Source organism: Apodemus sylvaticus, chromosome 2 (assembly GCF_947179515.1).
Source record: "Apodemus sylvaticus chromosome 2, mApoSyl1.1, whole genome shotgun sequence".
Taxonomy (NCBI): domain Eukaryota; kingdom Metazoa; phylum Chordata; class Mammalia; order Rodentia; family Muridae; genus Apodemus; species Apodemus sylvaticus.
Genome location: NC_067473.1, coordinates 18,504,995 through 18,531,658, shown reverse-complemented (window position 1 = coordinate 18,531,658; position 26,664 = coordinate 18,504,995). Strand labels below are relative to the sequence as shown.

General features: G+C 39.5%; 1 protein-coding gene across 1 annotated transcript in view; it reads right to left on the bottom strand.

Annotated features, from left to right (window-relative positions):
* Positions 1–5,711: 5,711 nt before the first annotated feature.
* Grm3 (glutamate metabotropic receptor 3) overlaps positions 5,712–26,664 on the bottom strand; it is a 102,074-nt gene continuing 81,121 nt past the window's right edge. The window contains exons 4-5 of the mRNA XM_052172405.1: positions 20,725–20,899; positions 5,712–5,785 (exon numbers count right to left, since the gene is read on the bottom strand). Coding sequence (XP_052028365.1) covers positions 5,712–5,785; positions 20,725–20,899 — 249 coding nt within the window. The remainder of the gene's footprint in view (positions 5,786–20,724; positions 20,900–26,664) is intronic.

Sequence of the window (26,664 nt, the reverse complement as noted above, 5' to 3'; positions counted from 1 at the left end):
GGAGCACCTTGTTTCGCAGACCCCTGCACAGTCATGAGGAAGGAGAGAGACAGCTGACCCTAAGCATGGAGACCTTTGCTTGTTCAGGTAACTGAAGGTCATCAGCTGGGCTTTCCCTCCATATCAGGCACCAACCAGAGTGCTGGAGATTTTTATTTTTATTTTCTTCCCTAGAGGACTTTGAGAATTATGAATTTCTTGAAGATTTTATTTTTAAGCCAATAAGAAAGACATTCAATTTTTGAAATGCATATACTTGTATCCATAGTAAGAATCTTCTTAGCAATGCATTGTTCCCGTTTGAAAGCAACCCAGAAAATTGTGACATTTCTCATGATGAATTCTGAGTATTAGTGTGACTTGGATATTATTTTTGAAAGAAGTTTGAAGGTGAATTTGGTCAAGTTTGTGTAAACTTTTAGATCTTGGAATTAGAGTAACTTACCCGTTATTGATATAAGATGTTCTGGTTTGTTTCCAATAAATCAATAATCTTTATAGATCTTAATCCAGATATTTAAAAAGATTTTTGTTTGGCTGGAAGAGGCAGAGCATATGGGTTTTTACCATGTGTTTTGACTGAGGTGTTTCAGCGCTTGTAATGTTTGATTTTGTGGGTGGTGGAGTCTTTATTTTTGTGGAAAAAAATGGGAGAAAATGAATAAATGAATAATTGTGCATATTGGCCAGTGGGTAAACCACTAGACCTTTTTGCTACTACAAAAAGAATGGTTGTATGCATGTGTATATGTGTGTATGCATGTACATGTGTGTATGTGTGTATATGTATGGATGTATATACTACTAAATATAAAAAGAGATGATGTATTATTGTTTGTCATAAGACTGAAGAAAATGTTACTTGGCGTAATTTTTGCATTTAATTTCTTGAATATTTTAAATCATTTTGGATTTGTTCATTTTGGTCCGAATTTCAGAATATTGGCATACATTTCCCTATCATAATCAAAATTTAATTAGAACAGTGGAAATAACCTTGAAATATCACTCAGAGGAACTGGTGAAAACGTCCAGACTGGACAGAGTCAGATAACTTCTTCTGTCACCTGCCACCCCTCTTCACACTCTGCTGTGCTCAACATGTATGTTCCAAGCCATAGAAATAATTGGGATTTGTTCCCACGTACTTCTTTTTTTCTCTTGTCACTGGACTAAAATCTCTGACACGTCAAAAATGCCTTAAATTTTAATGAACTCTCTGAAAATGCAGTTGATATTGAAGAAATTATTTTATTTTATTTCTAATTTTAGATATTAAATAGATTTTTTTGTCAGCTCAATCCCATCTTTGGATTCCCATGGCTTGTCATTTTATTCTAAGAGCTGAAGAACTATGACAGAATATTATGAGAATATGCAGACCAATTTTAGCTATAAAATTCTGTTTAGTTTTATGTATGACCTATGACAGGCACAGTGAAATGTTGAAAGCTATAATCAAATTATTCTGCTTCTATGACTTATTGACATTTACTCTCCCCATCACTACCAGTGATAGAAAAATACATTATTTATTTATTTTTCTAAAAGACATTCTTTCGAGCCTTAAATACTTCATTAAGTCAACTGTTGTGTATAACATCTCTTAGCACTGTGTCAAAACATATTGAAGTCATTTTTTTTTTACTGGAAGAGAAAGGGGTCTTCTATGGATAAGTTATATTATGCTATTTAACAATATTGAGCAATTTGGTATATATTTACTTGATTTACAATACTGAATTTTATTATTATTGACCTTCCCCTCTTTGGTTACTAATAATCATATCCTTCTTAGGATTAAACATATTTCATAGTACTTTTGTGTAGACTTTTGTCATTATTTTTCTCCCCTAAAGTGATAACCTGGCTTAAGTTAGTACAGTGTAAGAATTACTTGACACCGGTTATTATTATCATCTGAGTTCTCAGGTGCGGGGTAACAGTGGGTTTGCTTCTTTAAGTCCCATCTGGCCAAGTGCCATTTGATGTCTTTTGGTTACAGTGTTCCTCATGGATCACGGTCATTTCTAATGGGAGCTAATGTATTTCTATTTTCCTCATAAAACCCAGTTGCTTGGTTAGTGTATATGTGCTGCTAATATTTATATTCTCATACTGATAGATAGATGTCTTCTGAGGATGAGATGCTGACATACAAAATAGTGGAGATTCTTAAGATGTAGTACTAGAAAGGCTTCCACATTTATTTACATGCTCTTGTAGGGGGGTACCTCAGTACTCACCCATTTACCAGGTCCAGTTTCGATATGAAACTGCAAATGGCAGTTAGTGTTCCTTTAATGATTATTGGTTCAACAAACACCTCTGATTTCTTCCAACAGAATATCAATTAAGACCTTGGTTTTGTAAGGCTGGAGTTTTCTTCATTGTAGTAACTCCTGGAGAGAGCTTCTATTTAAAATACCTTATGAGTTTTTGGCGAATGATTGGGCAGTATTTGCTCCATGTCGGATAACTGATTTTAAAGTTCTATTGGCTGCTTTCCAAATAAAAAAAGGACACCAGTAAGAATTATGTAAATCCAAGCCTGCTCTTGCAGCGAAAGATGGTTAATGGCTTCACCCATGGGTGTGTACCCGTGGGTGTGTGCCCGTGGGTGTGTGCCCGTGGGTGTGTGCCCGTGGGTGTGTGCCTTTGTCTCAAGACTCTAGTTCAGACCTCTCTTTGTGGCTTTTCACATTTTCCCACACAGACAGGCTGTTGGAGTCCAAATGTTCACAATGGGGAAGTGGATGGTGCAGGAACCAGCTGAGAGAACATGTGCACCAAAGCCTGTAAAGACAGATTACCTTTCTCAGTTTTTCTTTACGTCTGTCCTCCGTGTTGTCCAGAAGCCGGCTTGCCTCGCAGTTTAAAAATAGGAACAGCTTCCCTTCACCATGCTAAACTTGGGTGGGCAGGAAAGTCTATTAATATTTAAGCTATTGAAGATGCCGAGTCTGAGTCTAGTAACTATTCAGAAACACAAGGCAAGCAGTTAGCTCGCTTCTAAAAGTTTCTTTTATGAATAGGATCTATTATCTAACTTGGGAATTCTTAAATTTAGAGAAGTTTTGCTGAGATGAACCAATCAGTTTTACATTCTGGAAGGATGTTTCTAATGCAGGGGGAAAAGGCTTCCAAAACTAATTCTTTAATGGCTTGCATAAAAATGATTTTTCCTATATGTGTTGAATGTTCATAAAAATTATTTCTAGGGATCATATGGTAGATGGTGAAATTTCTATTTAAGAACAAGATTTGTTGCAAGGATGGAGAAAATGACAAGAGCTGCTTGTTTCTGTATTTTTAGTGTACTGACAGGGAATAAAATATAGTAAGTATAAAAGCCCCAGCCTTCCAAACTACAGTTTTCTCATGATTTAGACACGAACTGATTGTCTCGCTTTAAGAGGCATGATCAGCCTGCCTGTGAGAGGCATCAGCTGTACCTCTGAACAGCCCATCTGATATTGCAGTCCTCAGACTGTCACATTCCATCAGGGGACTGAGTTTATTTTCTCTCACATCAGCTTCCCGGGCCATGGTCTGAGCAGATGCTCATCCAAAGCCTGCTTTTCTATCGGGCACTCTTGCCAACTGTAGTCAGAGTGGAATTCCTTGTGCTATTTAGTGTCTTTGAATCTGTTACTCAACCTACCCTAGGTCATTCCCTGAATTCCAGGTACTTACTTGAGTGTGAGAATTCAAGGAGTGCCCAGCGCCATTGTTTTCTGGATAGCTAGAGCTAGATTCCTTCGGTTGCTTTCAAATGCATGAAGAAGAGGAGCAAAGCTAGCTTCCTATTTCCATCTCATTGGCCTTTCTGCCCCTGGTCATTCTTTTTAGATTACTAAAAATAGTATTATTATGGCTTCCTTACTTCAAATACTGTCTCTCATGCATTTAACTCTACATTTCACTCCTTTCTTCACTGTTCTTGAGTGCTTCTCAAATATTTTCTTGTGCCTGCAAAGCAAACAACAATTGATTTATATCTGCATCTTTAGTTTGTGCTTTTCAAATGCAGGAACTGGATGGACTTTATCTCAGTTTTCTTTCTGTTGTGAGCTACTTAGTGGCCTCTCAAAAATATGCCCACGTCCTAGTCCCTGGACCCTGAGAACACTACTTTCTTTTAAAATAAAAACAAAGCAAACACCAAAACAAAAGAAAACAGTAACAACAACAAACTTTAAACAAATAGCCTGTTAAGAATATAGACGTGGTAAGTATCCTGGGTTATCTAGGTCACTCTACACCTAATGACACATGACATTTTAAGAGACAGACACAGTGGTGAATATGATATGAAAACTTAACAGAGTTTGAAATGATGTGGCCACAGGCCAAGGAGCGGAAACTACCAGGTACTAGAAAAGGGATGGGAAGGGTGATTTCTTTGAATCTATAAGGCAGTCTGGTCCTTCTGACTCCTTCATTGTGACAGAATAACTTTTTGTTGTTTTAAGCCACATACATTATAACATTTTTTCCTCATTATTACAGGAAACAAATGTACCCTCTGCCCTGTATGTGACATAGGTTTTACAGATAGATGTGTTCTCAATATTTAACCCGACATTGATAAATTATTTGTGACTAGAAGTTTGATAGAAGCAGGGAAGTATTTAGTAAGATTCTTACCCATACTATTCATGCCTTATTTTGGGTTAATAAAATATTTAAAGTTAATGGTAAGTCTGTGTGCTGCAACATCATTCCTAGGACTTGGGATTTCTACTTCCCCATTCATCTATGATGGGCAAGAACAATTTCCCAGTGGGATTATTAGATGCTTTTCAGTTTCCTTTCTTCGTTATGGTTGTTTTGAACATCAGAGCCATCAAATCTTTTCTGGTAGGTCATAACTCTATTCAGGATATAGGGGAGCCTTCGACTTAGTTGGCAATTTTGGATTGTCATATAGACCTAGCTTTAAAAAGATTATATATATATCTATATATATTGCTGGTTTATGGTGTCATCCCTTGCTAATTTCTCATCCCTATGATCTGTAGAAAAGTGGAATTCCACTCACAACACTCTGCAGGGCTTGAATCTGATTCAGAATATGAGTGTGAAGAAAAGCACAGTTACACAATTACTTCCAGCATTCACAAGAGAAGGGGACTTGATATCTACATATTCAAATTACCTTGAGTGATCCAAAGGGACAAACTGTTATCCACCATGCTTGAAACCTTGAAGGTTTTATTCTGGTTATCTTTACATTAATACAGATGCATTTTATTTTATACTGAGAAAAACGTTCTGTTACACATAATGTAACTTTAATATATAACATAGAAACTCACCCTAAATAAGTTACAACAAGAACCTACAAAAGACTTCATAGGAAAAAGGTTACCTAATATTGCCACTGTATTTTTTTTGTTTTGTTTTTGTTTTTTTGTTTTAGTAGGCTGACCCTGTCAGACCCTGTCACCAATGCTCAGCTCTGTAAACAATGGTTATTTCCGTGTCCTGGGGGGGAGGGGCTGTTAGTAGGGCCACTAAAATCAGCCTAGAAAGTTGTAGCACATCACTATATACCATATAGTCCTCAAAAATAATTTATTTTACTGTTTCTAAAAAAAAAAAAGGTACTAGGGCCGTCGTTTTTGTTCTGTTTCCATGTTCTGGAGCAGCATGTGAGCACTTTGTCTAACAGCCTAAAAACATGAGAACTGAACCGTGTGTCCCAGTCACAGAGATGAGGTGGTGGAGTCCAGGACTTCCCTTCCGTTGCACACTGTCGGGACATATGTGCTTGCAGAGGCTGCAAAACAAAGTGGGACACAAGAAGACTTGGTTAAGCAGGACACTCAGTTAATGTCATGAATATGCCCAGGCACTGGGTGAAGACTAGCTTAAACCCCCATTTTGACATGGCTTTGGAAAAGGCTTATTGATTTATGCTATCGTAGATACACTCTGCACATATTTCTTCTCCTTAATTTGTATCCAAGTCGTGACTCTATTCATGCTGCGCCTTTTGGAAAGGGGATTTATTTATGAGTAATTTTTTTCTGAAAGAAATCTCGTGTGGGTTAAAAATTAGACTTAATCTATAAAATGGTAAAAATACACTGAATAAAGTGAATGGCCCTATAATTTTCTTAACGGTGATTAAGTTATTTCCTGAGTCAATAACTGGAATTAGTTTTGTTCTTTGATCAGGGTGAATGGCCCCAGGAGTCTTGTGTGGACTCTGCTGCCCCGGGAACCGGGTCTGACTTCAGTATGTGTGTGTTGTGTGGTCTCTGTGAGGATGCTGCGAAGGCTGAGAGCTTTAGCTACCTCACAACACTTGAAATGAAGACACTCCAAAGAGAAAGTGCTTTTGATATGACAATGGTGGTCACATTGTCATGGTGCCTGTGTAAGATGATAATATATGTTCACTCTTTTTATAACACCCGGTTTTCTCAGATACATTTCTATTAATGTCTTGTTACTAAAGTTTTTATGTGAAATCTATTCATATAATATATTTATTTTGCCCCTGATGACTTTTCATTGAATGATGACATAAACAGGAGCCTCATTCTTTATTGGGATAAAACCACATAGTCATGAGAATAGGTTAAAGTGAACTTAGGTCACCTTTAATGTCTCTCTCCATCTATACTAACATATATTCTCATGACTGGAACTGGGTCACCAGAACAAGCCTGGCTATAATGAAATCATCTGCCTATTCCTTAAAGAACATATGAGTTAATTTCCTGAAGTGTTCCTGTCTGATAGCAGATATGTTCCCATACATTGCTTTTTGTATAATAATTTCTGTAGCTACAAATGAGTAGCTGACAATGAGACTGGAGCTTCTGCAGCATTCTAAGGGGGCTGTCCCTGGATTTAGGGTGCTGACCTCTTGTAGCAGGTCCGCAAGTAGCCAAGCTGAAGTGTTTCAACTCAAAAATTTGAATATGAAAACATACTTGAAGTCTATGAACTGAAATAACTGGAGTCAGGTGATAAGCTAAGTCTTTGGTAGAATTAGTAAAAGTTGGTAAAGTAAAAGAAGATGTGAGTGAAGTTCAAAACAGGGATCACGGGAAGCAGAGGGGGTGCTCTGAGCCACTCGTTGTGCGAGCTTTCCAAGAGCCCCCTATCTAGCCATCTGCTTAACATCTTCATGGAGATATTTAATAGTCATTTCAAAGTTGGTGTCCAAAGAATTCTTGATTTTTGTGTGGCCTTTCCTCATTTAGCATGCCTTTCTTCGGTAAATGGTCTGTCTTCTAACCTAAACCAGAAGTCTAAAATACAAAGTTCATGTTGGATTTCTTTCTTTCATTTTCCCCTCCTCTGTCCCATGGCAGCCTATGTCATCAGGTTCTATTATCTCTAACTTCATATTCAACTACGGCCACCTCTGCATTCTCATCTCGGGCAAGCCCTGTTAATTAATTATCTGTGTGCAGAGACTGGCAGGACTGGGAGAATCTACTTGCATTTCTCCTGGTCATGTTTGCTACAAGGCAACAGTCAGCTCTCCATACCTGTGGTCCCATAGTCAGAGACTCAACCAGCCATAGATTGAGAATATTCAGGGGGCGGGGTGGGGAGGCATCTGAGTATGCTTAGAATTTTTCTTGCTTTCCCCCAATAACACAATGTAACGTAACGTAATGCCTATTTATACCACATTTACACAGTAAAAGGCTGTGATGAGAAATCTAGAGGTGATCTAAAGTTCACTGGAGATGTGTATAGGTTCTATAAAAGTATGTTCTTTTGTAAAAGACCTGTGCATCTGCAGGTTATGTATGAGGTGGGTGTTCTGAAGACCTGGATTTTCCTGGATACTGAGGCACAGGTGCGTTTTAAAATATTAGCCACTTAACTACTTCCAGTAGCTTCCCTTTGTACTTTAACTGGAGTTTAGACATCACAAATAATCTCTCTGTGCCTGCCTTTCTGGATTGCTTCCACATCACAAGTATTTTTTCTCCCCTCTTTGCTTTGTTCTTCAAATAGTAATTATGTTTAACAAAACTTTTGCCTTTGCCATAGCTATGTCTTCTACCAGAAACATTCTCTCTGATCATCACATGGCTTCTTTGTGGTACCTACACTTGGAATATGATCTCCTTAAAACGATGGTCCTCAGGGGCTGGAGAGACGGCTCAGTGGTTAAGAGCATTGACTGCTCTCCCAGAAGTCCTGAGTTCAGTTCCCAGCAACCACATGGTGGCTCACAACCATCTGTAATGTGATCCAGTGCCCTCTTCTGGTGTGTCTGAAGACAGCTACAGTGTACTCAAATAAATAAAATAAATAAATCTTAAAAAAAAAAGGTGGTCATCAGCCAACTCAATTTAAAGTAGCTCTCTGTCATATCACCTAGGTTTAAAACTCAGACCTGCAAGGTTGTTGCTTCTAAATACCTCCTCTCCAACTTCTCCTAACCACTCCTTCCCCTCTTCTTCACTGATGATTAGAAAATGCATAGGAGCCCTGCTTATTTGTTTCATTATAAATGTTCAAAATGTTGTATGAAGAAACCTTCTGTAAATACTCCCAGAGAGATCATAAAAATGATTTCTAAGAATGAAGAGGTCAGCGGGTGTTTTAGGAAGGATGTGGCCCACTTGGGAGGTCTACAGGCAGCCTCGTTAGGACAGGTGACTTTTCTGCTTCTCCTGTAGCACTGAGGTAATGACACCAGTTACGCTGACAAAGAGCACTGGTTGAAGCCGAGAGCTCCTGATACCAGCCCCACTACCTTCGACATGTTGATCGATTTCCTTATCTTCTCTAGGATCAAGTTTTATTACATCTTTGCAGACTTTTCAGAGATTGAAGAGGAAATGATAGCTCATGGGGTAAGTCCCAAAGGTCTGACTTGCTGATACCTTTGTCTCCCTTATTTAGTCTCGGCCCTCTCTACTTTTCTTGAGGCCATTGTGTAAAGCTGTTCTGACATCCCCAGCCTGCCGTGGGACGCGATGGAGCTCCGTTCGCGGAAGGAAGGACGTACTTAAATCAGTTTTGCCTCCTTCATGCTGGTCTCACCAATTGGTTGCAATTGACTACAAAGGAGTTGCAGGAGTTGCAGTGGCTACAAAGATAGGGGGTTGCATAGCTTCAAATACCCTTCTACTCTGCACTCACACGCATCACCATCGAAGTCCACAGAACACCCTGCGTATGTCTCCGTTCCGTGGGGATATTAATGGAAACACCCTCTGCCAGAGTGTTTTAAACTCAAAAAAAGAAAATACAAATTCAAGACCTCCTCACAAAATAACGACAGCTAAGATTCTCCTAACGCTCTTTCTGAAGGAAATTTCTTCCAGATCTTGTTTAGTGCATTGAAGGGATCTCCACTTTGTAGCCTTCTGCTTTTCTTTTACAGTTTCTCTGTAGCTTTGGTCATTGGATTTTATTATGTAAAAAAATTCTCACTTTTTGCATATGCTGCTGAATATAGTAGGAGAATTTATTGTTTTATGAGTTTACCATCTCAATTACTTTGCGTTTCATAAATATTTTACATGGGCTTCCATATTAGCCCATCTGTTATTTCCCAGGGTAGTAAAATATGTGGAAAAGCAAAATGCTCTCTCTCTCTCTCTCTCTCTCTCTCTCTCTCTCTCTCTCTCTCGTGTGTGTGTGTGTGTGTGTGTGTGTGTGTTGTGTTCTTGTAATGAGCCTTGCTATCGTTTTGATGAACTCATGAGATTTTTAATGGTGTAAGTTTAGCCTATTTTCATAAGTGTGGCTTAGCAGATTTCTAGAATTGTTCTGCAAGAAACAATAAGCTTCTTTTCGGTTTTCTGCAGACTCGGGCTGAGCGGCAGCTTGGCTGCTCTAGGCTACAGTGGCACTTCCTACCACTCAAAGTGAACAGTGAAAATAGCTGGAAGAGGCCTTGCGTGTTCCGCCCTTGATCACAAATGGACAATTCACACTTGACGAAAGACACGTTTTCCTTCACAGATATCGGGCTGCATTGATCAGAGCAGCCATGTGGCTACCTTGTCTCCTGACATGAAATCTACTGTCCTCCCCCAGTCACTCAGGCTGGACAGGCCTGGAGAAAACCGATGGCTCTTTCATGTAACTGGGCTGCTGATCAATGTGAATAAATTATTCTGGATGCCAAGCCTTCTAGTTAACTGTGTAGGAGACTGGCTTCGGGGAATCAAAGTCTTAACTCCTTACTGTACTGTATTTGGAGGGAAATCCACACCTCAGCAGAACAGACGTCCCTGTTTACCCCTATCCGTTCAGTTTTCCTGTTCCTAGTGACCTCAAATAATTTTTTCCCAGGATATATGCTTGTTTCTATATTTATTAAATAGTTATGGAATCCAGTATCTATTGGCTGTATGCCTTTCTGTGCTCCTCTTTTTTGCTTAAATCTTGTTCTCTTTCTGTTGCCTTTCAATGTTACCCGTTCCCTGTCAGGAGTTCATTTGGTGATCAAGATGTGCTGCTAGACAGAAGTGTTGCTGTCTTGCTGTTGTGGAGTTTTCAAGGGGAAGACAGAGTGTTCACTGTTAAGACATCAGGGGGAATTATGGACTGAATTCTTAAGAAGTACTTACTTTTGCTAATTCAAATAGCAAAACTATTAATATCAAACAAGGTACAAATTGAAGATATAGTTTCCAAATGGGATTTTTAATTCTACAAAAGCTAAGAACTCTTCATTCTGAGAGACGAGTCAGGGAAGGAAAAGATAAGTCATGTTCATTTTTTGTCACTTGTGATGCAATTTAATTCCATATGAGCTGAGATTCCACTTGTCTTTAAACAACCTACCTTACTCCGTTGTTACCTTATGATACAGATTTTAGTCATATCCTCTGTTTCTCCCTCTAGAAGTAAGGAAGCAGATATCTAAGTAATCATCTGGTAAAAAGAAAAGTCTCCTTAACTCTGTACTTTTTTTTAAACTACTTTTGAGCTGCCCAGCAGTGTTTTCTCCTTCTTTGTTTCTTTGTTTCTTTGTTTCTTTCTTTCTTTCTTTCTTTCTTTCTTTCTTTCTTTCTTTCTTTCTTTCTTTCTTTCTTTCTCTCTCTCTCTCTCTCTCTCTCTCTCTCTCTCTCTCTCTCTTTCTTTCTTTCTTTTCTTCCCTCCCTCCCTCCCTCCCTCCCTTCCTCCCTTCCTTCCTCCCTTCCTTGCTTCCTTCCTTCCTTCCTTCCTTCCTTCCTTCCTTCCTTCCTTCCTTCCTTTCTTTCTTTCTTTTGTCCTATTTAAGTGTGAATTAAAGTTCATTCAAGTATCAGAAGCTCACTCATTTTGAGGGTCCATTAATGTGAGGAAGTGTACTAGGGATCAGAATCTGAACCTGTAAGTGTTAAACATGAGAAGGCTAAGCCAGACACTTGTTCCGTCTGGTGCAGCTAATCTTGTTAACTCCACATTCAATGGTATACAGCATCTAAATACTTCATTAGTTTCCCTTTCTATCAGCCAAGTCTGAGCCATTGGCATCTGGACAATGTAGTAGTCTCAGTGACCTGTCTGCTTCCCGGGTGGCTATCCGCTTGTGTAGACACAGGGGCGCTTGGAAGGTCAGCTCATAGCACCTTTGAAAGAGCCTAGAGCTGTATGATTTCTTTCCGTAGAAAAGCAAATATTCCTACAATGCTCTTACCCACTTTCTTCTAGTCACAGTGGCTTCCTTGGTACACCCTGCCACCAACTTAGGGCCTCTCCACTTGGTGTAACCACACCTTCAGTGTCTTTCTTTCCAATACCAGCATAACCTTATTCCTATGTTTCCTTCATGTCTGTGCAAAATGTTGCCTGAGCAAAGAGACCGCCCCGAGCCATGCTATAAACAACCATCACTTTTCCACCTCCTTGGTGCCTGATATGCCAGATGGCCTTTGTCAAGTCCCCCATGGAAGTCTGGTTTTTCACCAACACCTGTTTCAGGATGTCTTATCAGTTTGGTTGTGTTCCTTCTCTGACACATTAGCATGACAGGACTGTGAATATAGTTTATGTTTCATCATGACCACAGTTCCCAGTGCCTAGAGGTAAGTTCTAGGCTCAAAAAAATGTTTCTGCAATGAGTGAATTAAAGCTTGTTTATGCCACTTGTACATTTCCCTGATATGAAGAACCTCTCTAAGAACTTCTTCAGTCACACCAGGTGAGGCAGAAGTTCCCACACATCTTATTATTTCCCATGTGGAGAGATTTTTCCTGCTCTACGGTCACACAAATATCCCCATTTAGGGATATTCCAGGTAATTTCATTTAAAGGGAAAGAGAAGTAGGGAATTGGTCTTTTGCTTGTTTTATTCTAGGGTACTCATCATCTAAAACAAATTATGGACAGTGGTTGACAATAAACATAGTTTTCACGCAATTAGTTAGCATATTCACGCAATTCTGAACATGTGCACTGTTCCTAAAGACATCTAATAACTCTGGGGCTACATAAACTGTGTTTGGCTTAGATAATTCTAAAATAACATTTGAACCTTTTGGTTCAGGAACTCATTCTGTGTTGCTTCCTGTTCAAATATACAACACAGGAAGGGGGGATGTGATGTAATTTAATTCAAAACACTTGCTTTTAAAGGACCACCTACTGAGGCAAAGCACACCTTTGACAGAAACATTCAGTCACTACCAATGATATTCCTTTGTTTGTTTCTATCAAGTTATATTTTCTGGGAATATTTTTGGGTCTGCCTTCTGGACTATCATGCCTTGTCCCTGTGTACTGTGGTGTTGTGGACATCTGCAGTATACAATGGATATGATTATGGTGTTGGGCTTCTGAATATGGGCTGGCTTTGGAGAGGGGATGTGTGACCAGGATGCTAGAATGAGATACTGCTGAGTGTGGAGATGGAAGAAAGTTTTCAACCCTTCATTTTTCAGATGCTAAGATTCACATGATCAGACTAGCTTTTTAAAAAGATTTTTTCAACTGAGCCAAGGTAGAAAATCCAGAGAGGCCAGGAGAATCATCAAACATCTTTTGAGAGTTTTATTTATGATTTTATTTACCAAATTTCTTAAAGTATCTATGAAGTAAGGAAGGCCTTAGCTTTCTCACTAGAATTGTAGTTATTAGAATAAATGATCATTAGTAGCATTTGCAGCTCTGTTTTCTGTGATCATTTTTCTTGTAGGACATTGTAAAGAGACTAAGCATTGGAAAAGAGTAGTTATGAGGTAAATACAATGGCAACATTAAGCAGGAAGAAGAAGAGGTAGAAGCCTCTAGTACTTATAGCTTTACTTATGATCACTGCAGATGATTCTCATCCTCACTGAAAGAAGATGAGGAAGAATTGGACTGAAATTCTCAGCCGCTGTGGACTTTTCAAAGGGAAGCATAGATTGACATCTATTTGAATTGGATGCACTTTGTTTATTTTGCCTGCAAGCAGATGGCTTAACTTTCCCAGTGCTCTAGGCTCCTCATGCATTCTCCACTGATCCATGCTTACGATATAATTCTGCCTGTGGTGGGGATGACTGTCAACTCACTGTGTGTTACCAATAACTTGCTGGTTTGTCTGACCAGGCTGTGGCACAGTGTCATCAAGAGACTTTTTGGATCTACAGTGTAAAGCATATGATACCATTATTTTTCTGGAGTTGAAATGTAGAGAAGGAATTTGGGCATTATATGGTATATCTAAGCTTATAGTTACATTCAGATTTCAACAATGCTTTGTGCTCTGCCCATTAGAAGGCTGTCAAAGACTCAATCATTAGTAAACACCAATTTTTGTTTTCTTACGCTTACTTTCTTTAGCTGCCACTCTGTAGAAGTTTAGGCAATGTCTCTAGGAGACTGTTTACTTAATCTTTTTATACTATTTATCTCACCTTGTAAATTAAAAATACTTTGCCATAAAGACTAGTTTCTATTAATGGAGCAACTCACACATTACCACAAAGACAGCTGACTTTCTGAATAAAATTTAGACAGAAAAATCAATCTACATCTGGCTAGAGTTCCTATAAGACCCAGATCTGGGCATCATTAGTTACTAGAAGCCTTTTGGCTGATTGTAATGATAATGGCACTTCTACATGTAAATGATCACTTTGAGAAAGAGAAATATCCGCCCCCATAGGACCAAGTTTGTGTACTTTAATAGCTCTGTAAGACCATAAGGCACACTTCATTTCTTACCTCAGTGCTGATGTATGCTGATTCTAAGCCATCTGAGTGCTGTCTGTCTGACCTGTATAGCTCCCGAAGGGTTTTGCACTGCATAAACTCAAATATGTCTACTGTGTATCCTTCAACATTATGCTGGTCTGGTCCACTTATACTCCCAGTATGTTGTCTTGATTTTCTGTCTTTGGGAACCAGCTCTAAGAATCCCCTTTACTTCCAAGCAGAACAGACTAAAGAATGGCCTATATAAGATGTTTGCTGAGTGGGTGGGTGTAGGAGCAGCATTGTAAAGATGAGTTTAAGATGTCAAGATCTCTAAGTTATACTTCCCTTGGGAGGAGCAGTCCTTATGAGTGGCCAGGTGACTCTATTCTCAAAATGACTACTGTGGAGAGTTATAGAGGGAGCCTAGGAAACAGCCGTGTACGTATGTGGCCAGTGGTATCCTAGGTAACAACTGCACAGGTATGTGGCCAGTGGTATCATGGAGCAAGCATGGGGAATTGCTGCTGTCTGAACCCAGGGTCAGCACTATTCTGAAGGTCATGAAGTAAGCTTTCTCTGAGCTGCCTGGTATGAGATGAAGCCAACATGTAAGCTTGCTGTTGCATTCTCAGAAGCTGCCTCCTGGATGACCTCCATTGAAAAGCTAATGCTTTCTGTTATATACCAGGTTTTGCCTTTGCCCCACATCACAGGAATCAGAATATCTGGGTGGAGTCAAGAAATCTCTACTTCAGATTGGTTATTTGTATACAAACAATTGGGAGTCATTAACCTGTAGGTCTAATTAAAGAAGAGTTAAGTCTATTTTTATTCTGACTTCCACCATCTATAATAAAATAGATACAAACAAGTAGGACTTTTAGCCATAACAATATGCAGAATATTTCTTGGTGGTGAGTTCCTCCAAATGCCTTTATTCATATCCCTTCTTCCATGCTAACTTCTTAGTTTGGTCATGCTTTTCTATGTTTATAGCAACTTTATATAAACAGATAGTTTCCTGATATTAATGACCTTAACTCCTGGGAACAGGTTGGCCAAACCTCCAAAGTGATGTGCTGTATCTGCCTGCCTGCCACTGTCTAACCAAAGAACAAAGTAGGAAATAATGTGGCTCCACCTTGAAGCCACTCTAATCCCTGAAAAGAGTTCAGCACTGGGGTCACTTATGATTCGGAGGGTACAGCATAATCAAAAATATCCACAGATTTCGTGGGAGTTGGCTTAGTCCCTTTTGGTCCCTTTTTAAAATATGGGCAGGTTGTGTCCTATCCTTGAATAGATATGGTGGTGCAGGACAGCCTGCGTGGGGTTCCTAGCTGGCAGGTTTTGGCTGGTGCTTTCTTTGAAAGCCCATGCGGGGAGTCTTCCCACCAGGGTGCTAAGCTTAGGTGTGAGACTAGGATGCTTCTTCCAGATCAGCTCAGTCTCAGCAGGAACACCACAGGAGGATGCCAAGAAAGGCATTATGAAGCAGATGAGCTGCCCACCCAAGGCCTGGCTCAATTCCTGATTCACACAGCCAAGGGAGGTGATGAAATAGTTGTTTAAAAGCCTTTGGGCTATGGAACATATGTAGGAATAACTAAACATTGAGGAGAGAGTGCTTTTATGCATTTTCTCCTCAAACATTTCTTGATCTGCCCTTGGATAAATTTGGAGATTTAAAACCAGTGGCAGTGCTCACACTCTAGGTAAAATGTATGTTCTACTTAATGATTGAGAATGCCTTAAGAGTTTGTGTCATTTATAGGACAGTACACTTCACACTTGTTAGCATTCCTTCTAGATTCCACCCAACAGTTGCCTGGCAACAGCCAGGTAGGCCTGGCTTACTACAAAAGGGGGGGGGGCTAAGATAATAAAAGTTTGGCTTAAATTCGTATATAACAGTAGGTCAGTAGGTCAGTAAGTCAGTAGCATGTTCACATGCAGAAGTGGATCTTATGGATCACCTGGATAAAGATTATCCACATGGATAATGACTGAGTTAATAAACACACTTTATCTGAAAAATACGTACACCTCTTCAACATTTATCCTCTTGTTTGTTTTGGGTGTTTTTTGTTTGTTTGTTATTTTTTTTTGTAATACATCCTAAGACTTTGTACTTTTATTTTTTGGAACACATTGAACCTCCTGACTCATTAGCTGACTCCACGTTTCACACTATCAAAACACTGCCTTAGACACTAAGCTTCACCAGGTTAGGGGCTGTGTCCGGACTACTGTAACACCCCAAATTAACCTGTAAGCCCCTCCTGCCCAAGGACCAGGTAACTTCCTGGAATGCTGAGAGTTGCAGTTCTTGGAAAATAAGAAAGTTTCACAGGAAAGTACAATCACCTATGGGTTTTTGTTCATAAATGTACCTACCACATGCGTCTTGGGCAGCGCCACTTAACTGGGAAATTCTAGGGAGTGGTCCTGACCAAAACCCATCTTTTGGTCAGTGTTTAATATTTAATAAAGCTTGCTTCGAATTTAACCCAAAATGGTGGGATTGGTTTTTCTCCAGCAAATCTCAGGATTAGCACTTAACTACTACTTTTACCTGATGCTCATAGGACCACTAGAATATGAAAAATATTCAAGAATTTAACACATGAATTTCATGGCAGGAGCTTTAATTTTTTTAAAATGGAAAATATTTTCACTGCTTGTCAGGAAAAACAAAATATATATGCTACTAGTTCTGAGTTACTAATGTCTTGTTATAGACCAGGCAGGAAGAAGTGGAACACACCTTTAATCCTAGCACTTGAGATGCAGAGGCAGGCAAATCTCTTAGTTTCAGGCAAGTTTGGTCTACAGAGTGAGTTCTAGGCTGCTAGCATTTCCTCTAGGCTTTACCAGAGTGTGAGTGTGAGCCTGGCTCACACAGAAAAGGACTGCTTGGGCTCTCTCTCTCTCTCTCTCTCTCTCTCTCTCATCTCTCTCTCCTATCTCTCTCTCCTCTCTCTCTCTCTCTCTCTCTGTCTCTCTCCCCCCTCTCCCTCCTTTCTCTCTCTCTCTCTCTCTCTCTCTCTCTCTCTCTCTCTGTCTCTCTCTCTCTCTCTCTGTGTGTGTGTGTGTGTCTGTCTGTCTGTCTGTCTGTCTGTCTGTCTGTCTGTCTCTCTCCATCTCCTTCCTCTCCCCTGACATGTCCCTGGCTGGCTTCCTTCCTCCTTTCTCCTTCCTCTCTCTTTCCCTCTCTCTCTGTTCCCCTTTCTCTGCCTATACTCCCATCCCCAGGACTCCTCCTCAGGTCCCAAATAAACTTCTTTTTATACTAGACCTGTTGTATGACTGATCCTGGAGGGCAGCATGCCTCAGCACGGGCCCCCTAAGGCACCCCATCATGCCCCATCATATCACATTTTATAAAGCATATCAAGGTGGCTGTGACTCAGATTCTTAAGTTTGCGGATGCAGCTGGATGGGTAAGCCCACAGGTCTGGACCCCATCCTGACAAGAAATTCTGCCTGCTACTCAGGCTCCCACCTTCTGGCCATCTGATCAGCGGATCTCTCCATCCAAACATTGACAAACTGGTAAGTTCATTACAAAAAGGCCCCACTTGGTCATTATAAAAGGCCCTCTGGCCCTGAAGAAGTGGCTGTTTAATTCCCAGTGTCTCACCAGGGACAGAGGAGCAGCGTCATGGCTGCCGCTGTGCATTCTTGCCCACCACCTTGCTCTGCGTTTCCTGAACATCTGCCACATTGGCCCCTGGTTACCTGGTATGCCAGCCTGTACCGCTCATGTTCTGTTATTATTTTTGTATCCTCTGGATACTGAAAGTGATAGAAAATAATAACCTTTATCCTCACCTGTGGGTACCATCGGAACTTCCAGGCTCCCCACCGGGTAGCCTCTAGGAGAACCTCTAACCTTTGAAACTAGTACCTGACGACTTAAAGGCTTCCAAACTCATACATGCAATCAAATTTGGCCCCAACACCTTCTTGATAGTGACTCTAAATGGCCGCTAAACAGCACTTTTGCTCCTGTTATTTTAACGGACCTTTAAGACTATTGCCAGTGATCCAAAAAATGGAAGGTTTCCTACGTGCAGGTCTTTTCCTGTGTTCACTCCTAACCTTTTCTTTGCTCCTGCTGTTTCCCAACTCAGCTCCTCCTAGCTGTAAAATCTCAACCAGACAAAACTTCCATTATCCTCAGTCCAGCTAATGAGCCTACTTCCCATTTTGAACCAGGCTCTACAACCTCGTCTGCTCCCCGGCTTCCGACTTTCCCTTACTCCCCTGGCCCCCTCAGCTTCCTTTCCTCCTCCAGCTTCTCCAGACTTCTTCCTACCCTTGCCAGCTGCTGGCTACTTTAGCCGTCCAATGCTAGCACCCCTCTCAGCCCTCCAACTACTCCTTCTTGGTCCCTGCTCCTGGTGCTCTAAAAATATCCTCCAGATTTTACTTTGGGCTTAGCTTGCTCTGCCCACTCTTAAACTTTTACTTCCTAAATTTTATTTATCTCTGATTTCTTTCCATTCTGGTCTGCGCCATCCCTAAGCCAGCTGCGGCAGGAGAAGGGTCAGGTGGTAACTGGATTGTGCACTCGGACCTGAGCAGGGAGGCTGCGGCAGAGGCTGCTGTGGTGTTGGGGGTCGGGGTGGGGAAATCTCCTCACATTCACATCTGATTATTTGTCTCTTTGTTAATACATAACTGCTACATGCTTCTCTAAATAAATGTTGTTCCATTCTGGGATGTAACAAACATGTGCCTTGCCATCATCTTTGATAAGGGGCTGGCTGAGCTGTCGTTTCAGCGCCATCTTGCTTAAGGGCAGCCACGTGACTGGTTTTAGTGTCAGTTGCATCTAGGTTAAGAGAAGTCATAGGGCTGCCAGCTCTCTTTGTTGTGGGAAGTCCCAGCTTCACTGCCATCTTGATTGAGGGCAGCAACCCAGCCTGAAGGAAAGGTCTCCAAAGACACTTTTCAGTTGAGATAAGGTTTTCATATGGTTTCTGTCCTGCCTCGGTAAATTGTAATTTTAATATTACTTTAAAAGTTTACAACATTAAAAAGTTGAAGATTACAGTCTTAAAGAAATGTTTTTGCTACTGTCATTAAGTTGCAACGTAATCTTGTATTTTTATAAACAATAGATTTCTATAAATGATACACAGAAACCCTGTCTTGAAAATTTAAAAAAAGACTTAAAAATTATGTTGTTCCAGTAATAAACAAGAGCTTTGAGCTATCTACACACCCAAGTAATTCTCAATTTTCTTAGCTACAAACTAGAACTTGTAATATCTGATATCATGAGGATAAAATAAATTTACAAAAATTAAGCTACATTAAACACAAAATTACAGTTGAGTGTACTTGTTATTTCTGCAATTTTAAATAGATAGTGTATAAATTCTTCATTTTTCTAGAAAGTACTGCTTCCTTGGTTGGGGCAAATGAATTAGGACAATACTATTGAAACAATGAGCTCTGGAAATACTCCGGAGATAACGTGAAAAACATTACATTGGGTAGACATCTACCTTAAAGCACTAATTTGACCATTATTCAATTAGTTTACAGAACAACAGTGGGTCTGGTATAGCCCCACTTCTCAAAATTTTTGTGTAAATGGATATTTTGCAATTTCTGAGGTGAGATTTGATTGGGTAAAGAGTATAGTGCTAAGGTATTTTCAAGTACTCTTTGTAATTGATTGGAGGCAACATTTTGAAACAGTCATTTGTGTCTGGCATTCCAAGATCTCCCTCCCCTGTGGCTCCCTCCCCTTCTCTCTCATCTCCGTCAGTGAATTCCTACTACTTTCTACCACACATTAACTGAAAACAGTTTAAAAAGCTGTCTGCTTCATATACCTCTGTGCTTTAGAAAACTCAAAAGACTGAATCATGTGTTTTGGAATTACAATGTTTCGGTGGTCATTGGCCAGCAGGGAAGAGAATGGTAGTCAGAGGCAAGATCGTGGAATCCTGCTCATGTAGGCCTCTCAGCTGCATCCAGCTAGGAATTGCCTGAGTCAGTGAATCAGGAAGATCTAGGCTAGCACTTTCCAAAGTTCCGTCATGGGATGTTAGTTGGATATGATAGGACTACAAGGGCCCCTATTGAGAAGATTCTCCAGACCCTTAGCTTCCCTGTGTTAACAGAAATGCTTGAACTTTTAAAAAGGAGTGGTATTAGCCAGTAGTCAGTCCTCTGGTCATCTCCTTGCTTGCACTTTTCATGAGCACGTGTTTGACACTGAAGATTCTTTAGAGAACACCTCCCTCTAGTCATTGAGTAAAGTGAGGCAGAGGGTAACTCAGAGACACACCTGAGGCATCCCAGGGCACTACTGCAAAAAGTTAGAAGGCTGGTCATATGGCGACACCATCTGGTCAAAAAAGTTAATTGAATTAATGGGTTGAATGTCTTTTTCCCATTATAGACTCTGCCTGGCACCCAAAAGAAATAGTGAATCTTCTGCTCTATACCTCAGCCTGATATATATTCTAATTTAATATGTAAAACAGAACTTATCAGTGCTGATTTTGGATACTTTTGGGGATAAGCATGCTTTGTTGGGCCCCGAAGTCCTGGTGCTATTTACGAATGAATCTGCATAGTTCCATACTTACACTGAGAATAGGTTGTTGCAGTTCCACTGACGCTGAACCTGTTGAGGTGAAGTCTATGTGTGACCACATTCTTCTGGGGTTGGAACAGGACAATGTGCACCTTGGGGGCAAACAAACAGCCCAAGACAACGAAACCACTCAAGCTAACGGAGATGCACATTGTTGTCGTCTGCACCTACAAGAGAGGTTGGCTAATGAGTGTCCAGGTATAAATTCCATCATATAGTCAACTAAAGATAACACTGAGACAAGACCAATTAAACAATTGATGTCATTCATTACTCAGTTCCTATCATCGTTAAGTTTGTGTGCTAATTATGTTGGATCGTCTGTGTTTGGGATATTCATGAAAACATTGTTTAGGATTTCAAAGCAAGCATCATTTGTGTGGGCTGCTCCTGACTTCTTGCCAACACTTCTCATAGACTTTCTTGTTTTCTTTACATTTGTATAATGATATTTATGCAGAATCTGAAATAGTAAAACATAAATATTCAGTGATGAGAGGACTAGATTGCAGGTGGTTGTTGTCAATGAACTTGGTTTCTTCAGAGGTCATCTGTCTAGTTCCTTTGGTAAGTTGCATTATTAAAAGTCTGTTTACATACAGCTCTCTATTCTAATTTACATCAGCAGTTCCTGTGGCTCCGACTTCATTTTAAACTCATAGCAACATTTGAAATGAGCAATCATTTTCTTATTTTGGCTTTCTAGATATCCTTTGCTAGACTAGGTGATTGTTCCTGATCCCTTCTACCTGGACTTTAAGGTCCAGAGTGTGTTAGACCTCAGGTTTTTAATATCTTGCCTTCATCATTAAGTTCTCGTGACTTAGATACTTGCTCCATTGTTTACATCCAGACATTTACTAGTACAGACCTAATCTATATGCTTCCAAATTTACATATTCAACTGTCACTATCACACATTATGTTTAGTATTTAATAGGAATAAGGGAAGTATGTATAAGCCAGGCTTGATCTCCTTTCCTAACTGTACCGGTCTGAGCAATACCAGATGTTTAAAAAACTTGGGAGTCATCTTTGATTTTTCTACCTTAAACTCACTCATCCAATCCAACAACAATTTCTGATGGGAGATAATTCTGTGTGGGACTCATGTTTCTTCATCTCTCCTAAGCCAAACACTCTACCTCTGTTCTGAAGTGCTTTTCATGGATATTCACATGAAGAGCTTAGAAGATAGAGATAGAGTCTGCTCCTAGTACAAGAGATCAGCAGTCCTCTGTGTGAGAGGAGAGGCTCAGAATCAGCTGTGAATGCTCACAGTCTGGATATTGTTATTGATGTCAATCACAAACTCTCTTTTAGCTTTTTTGTCAGCATCAATGAAGCTGGTAGGATAACTTGTTATCTAATAAGTACAATAAAATCTCATAAACTGCAGTCTTTTACAGTTTTGGCAGTAAGGATGGAGTTCTGAGATATAGCTTCTAACCAAAGGAAGAATAGGGGTCTCAAGGGCCAAAGAAATTCCATAAAAATCAATAGCAAACATGTAGGAAAAACTATATGATCGAGCTGGTGTCCTCAATCAGTACTCTACTTATTGCCTATTAAATGGGAGGGTCTGGAGAGGGAACTGAATTCTGGGTTATAGAAAAATGGTCGAAAGAGGGCAGCTATTCTAGTGTGCTGATTGTTTCTGAATCTTTTTCTCAGATGGGATAGGGTGGTTTTCTCCATAGTAGTATACAAGTCCATTTGATACTAACAACTTAATATTAAATTTGTTCTGATTGGGTAGAAAGTTTTACTTCCTTTTGCATAGTGTCATGACATTTGATCCTCAATTATCATGAGAAGAGGGACCTTCGGAAACCTCTAAAAGCAGATAAGTCACTGAACTTTGGCTGATTTCCTTGAGAAGCAGAGGGCACAGATCACTTGGTACTTGTGGTATTTATGGGTACAGGGCCCTTGGTACCTGTGGGAACAGATCACTTGGTACTTGTGAGTACATTATACTTGGTACTTGTGGATGTAGGATATGCAGGATACTTGGCAGTTGTGGGTATAGAGCATTTGGTACTTGTTGGTACAGGGTTCATGTGGGTACAGGGCATTTAGTACTTGTGAGTACAGGGGATTTGGTACTTGTGGGTACAGAGCAGTTGGTAGCTGTAGGTGTACAGCACTTGGTACTTGTAACAGAAAGAAGACTACAGTGTGTCCTCTAAAGGTTCATCCCTTAAAGGTGACTTTAAAGATGACAAAGGGTTTCAATTTTTCATTGGAATTTGGGTACAAATAGGAGCTTTTGTCTACTTGAGTACATTCCCCGGACAGAAAAGCCCTCTGATATGCTCAGGTGAGATCCCCATTAGCATTTGTGCTCATACCTGACTTGCCTTACTCTTTCTTCTTTTTCCTCCCATTTTTTCTTATTTCTTATTTCTTGTCTGTATAATACATATACAGAACAAGTGTTTGTTCTCGCCATGTGTCCCTTCATCTCCTTTATCCTCCCTCTTCTACTGAACCTTTAAACAAGTCACCTTCCTACTTTCATGTCTGACCCACTTGATTTAGATTGGGTTTCCTGCTTGAGCATGGGTGGAAGACTATTTGCTAGAATATGAACAACTTTCTAGTGGTTACACCACTGAAGAGAGCAACCGTCTTATCCCAGCTTCCTTTAACTAGTCCCTTGTTGGGCGCCACCTCATGAATGTCTCACCCCTGGGATACAAGGGTAACAGGCTCAATCTGGTGTAGGTCATGTGCAGACAGTCACAGCTGCAGTGAGTTCATGGATGTACTGGTTGTCCCATGTCCAAAAGACAGTGCTTTGCAAAGCAGTGCTTTATTTTCTCCCTCTCTTCCACAATGGTTTTTGAGTTCTCTCTCTCTCTCTCTCTCTCTCTCTCTCTCTCTGTGTGTGTGTGTGTGAGAGACATAGATGTCCCATTTAGATACCAGCACTTTATAGTTACTTATTTCTCTACTTTGCCCAGTGGTGAGGCTGTCTTAACCATCACCCAGTGAAAAAAGCAGTCTCTGCTGAGGTTTAAAAGCCACACTAATATGTAAGAATAAAGATAAGTGTTCAGAAGGTAGGTTGATAAATGGACATATGATACTACTATGTCCATTTAGCAAAGTAGTAGTAATAAGTTCACTACAGAGACCTATGATTGTCTTCCTTTGATAGTGGTAGAAATATACATTCACCAGATACAGTATACTGGGGAGCTCAAGAAGGGAGAGAAATTCTAATTGGTATGTCATGCTGGGACTCAAATTATTCTCTTAGCTTTTTTACTGGGGAGGGGAGACTGGGCCAAAGGCAAGGCATTTGTTTCAGATACAAATTTCAGGGGACCCTGATACTCAGGAATTGAGAGAAATTATATTTTAATGCCAAGTTTTAAAAATCAGACATGATGCTAAAACCAGTGCTGAGCAAGCATAATATTAATAATTAAACTAGGAATGAGGTCAGTAAGAGTGCTGTGCTCTGTCTGGTATGCTCAGTCAAGTCAGGAAAGTTGGGCCTGTCTTGAACAGGGCACATTCAGATATCCCTGAGTCCACTTTGAATTTCTAGGAACTGGGACCTGGGTGTCCTAAGCAGAAGCTGACAGTACAGTTGCTGCTGGGGTTGTGAGTGGTAAAGTCCTTTGTGCTTGAATTAGTAGTCACATGTGTTCTGTCTTGTGCCTGGCACTGTAGCAGGTGGCTTTGGTAGACTGCAACTAGTGCAAAAGCCTTCACACTTTCTGACAGTTTTATCCTTCCTAACACTCTCAAATGTTAAGAATCAGTTGTAGCTGCCATAGGCTAACCAAGCAGCTGAGCCAGTCTCGCTGTTCTTGCTTCTTTCATCCTTAGAATGTGATGCCATGACTTAATTTGCCTAAAAATCTTCCAATGGTTTCCTTTTCCGTAGAAAATAAAATTTAAATTCTTTGCTAGGTCCTATAAAGTCCTATATGATTTAGCTCCTCAGCCAACCTATTACACTAATAACTCTTACATTTATGTTCTAAACTGTAGTTGTCCATGTCTTTCTACACTAACGCATTTCTGCATAAGAGTATTGGTTCTTGTGGTTTCTTCTGCATGGCTTATAGAATTCAGAAGCTTGGCTGCTTCTCATTCTGCAGTAGACCTTGTGCAATAGGCCCTAGCAAAATGAAGGTGACAATTACTTTTTAAAAATAATTTAAGATTTGATATTCATGTTTAAATTTCAAGATCATCAACAGGAAAGAATTTGGATCTTATTGTGCTTGAACCATATCAGAAGTCTAGGGTAGCATCTGAAGTTTCCACCTTCGCCTTTCACACTGCTCTAGTTACTCTATGACTTACTTCCACAGTACAGGGGAAGGTCTGGTGTCTTCAGCTAGTGTTTTCTAGTTAACACTCTATTGTTATCATACAAGGGGAAAAGTCAAGCTTTTAGACATGAGAAATAAGTGCTAATGTCTATAAGATCAAATTATTATAATGTTTCTTAAGTTTATTTTTGCTTTACTTTTTTTTTTTTTTTTTTTTTTTTTTTTTTTTTTTTTTTTTTTTTTTTTTTTTTGCTTTACTTTTAAAAGCAAGCAACACTTCTGTGGATGAGAAGATGAGACACTGAAAATCAGATGTCTAGGGCAGCAGATACCACCGCAACTGGCTTTGATTCCCAATACTTTAAAGTAGGTTTATTGGGAACGATACAATGACAACACTAAAAAAAAATCAGTTGTCCATTCCGATGCATGGGATGGTATACATATAAAGGCAATAGTTGAGGATAGGGTCTTTAAAAATAGTAACAATACTTTTCCATTTTACTCAAAATCTCTGACTTTTCAAACTCTTTCACAGTTTACATATTTTGCCTTTGATATTCCTTATCAAAGCATGATACTACCTTTCTTAAAGTTTTTAAAATTTTTATAGGTTGTTTTAAAATATCTGAATATTAAAAAAACCTAAACATTACTCTAACATTTAACTTACATTCTTAATTTGTATTGATTATTACACAGTCCACAGGTTTCAGACATGTCATTGTGATAATTTGTGTTAAAGAACCTTTGTGAGGTTCTTGATCCCAAGTTTTAGATGTTTTTTGTCCTTTAAAACATTATTTTAGTTGGTGGAAATTGCACATACACATAAACACACACACACACACACACACACACACATACTCACACTCTGCATATATATACATATAATATATTTGTATTATGTATCATTATATATATGTTATATATTATGTATTATATATGTATATAATTATATATAAGACATAATTAAATTTCTCAAATATTGAGGTTAATCATGGTACATATATACATACATATATAACATTAAAATATGAAAACAATACAGAATGATAAATTCATAAGTACATTTTAACTCATATACTTAACTTTTTATGGGGAGAGCTTTTTTTTATATTTCCAAGAATGCGACCTATTGCTATTAGCAATCCTTATCATGATGTGCCAGGAACACCTTTGAAGGTGTTTGTTTGTTTGCGCTTTCCCTGTCTAAGGTCTGGGATTTGCTGTGCTTTCCTTTTGAGACTCAGGTTTCTAGACCTTGGACAATGTTGTAATTACTAATGAACAGAAGATTTGGGAACAGTTATTATCTATGGGGTACTTCATTTTCTGAAATCATGCTATAACAAGGAAACAGGACCGTGGAAAAATATGATCTATGATGACTGAAAAAATAGAGATAATATAAACTAATTGCCAGAAAAAGGAAAAAGTCTTATTACTCACTGAAGACACTACAGTTAGAATTATTAAAGTAAAATTAACTTATTAATGGCTAAACAACTTGGGAAATTATGATGGAATGACAACATTTCCCTCATAAAAGATAGTAATTATATGGAACTCCATAAATTTGAATTGTATGTAAGACTCTACAAACAATGACTTAATTAGGTTACCCATACATA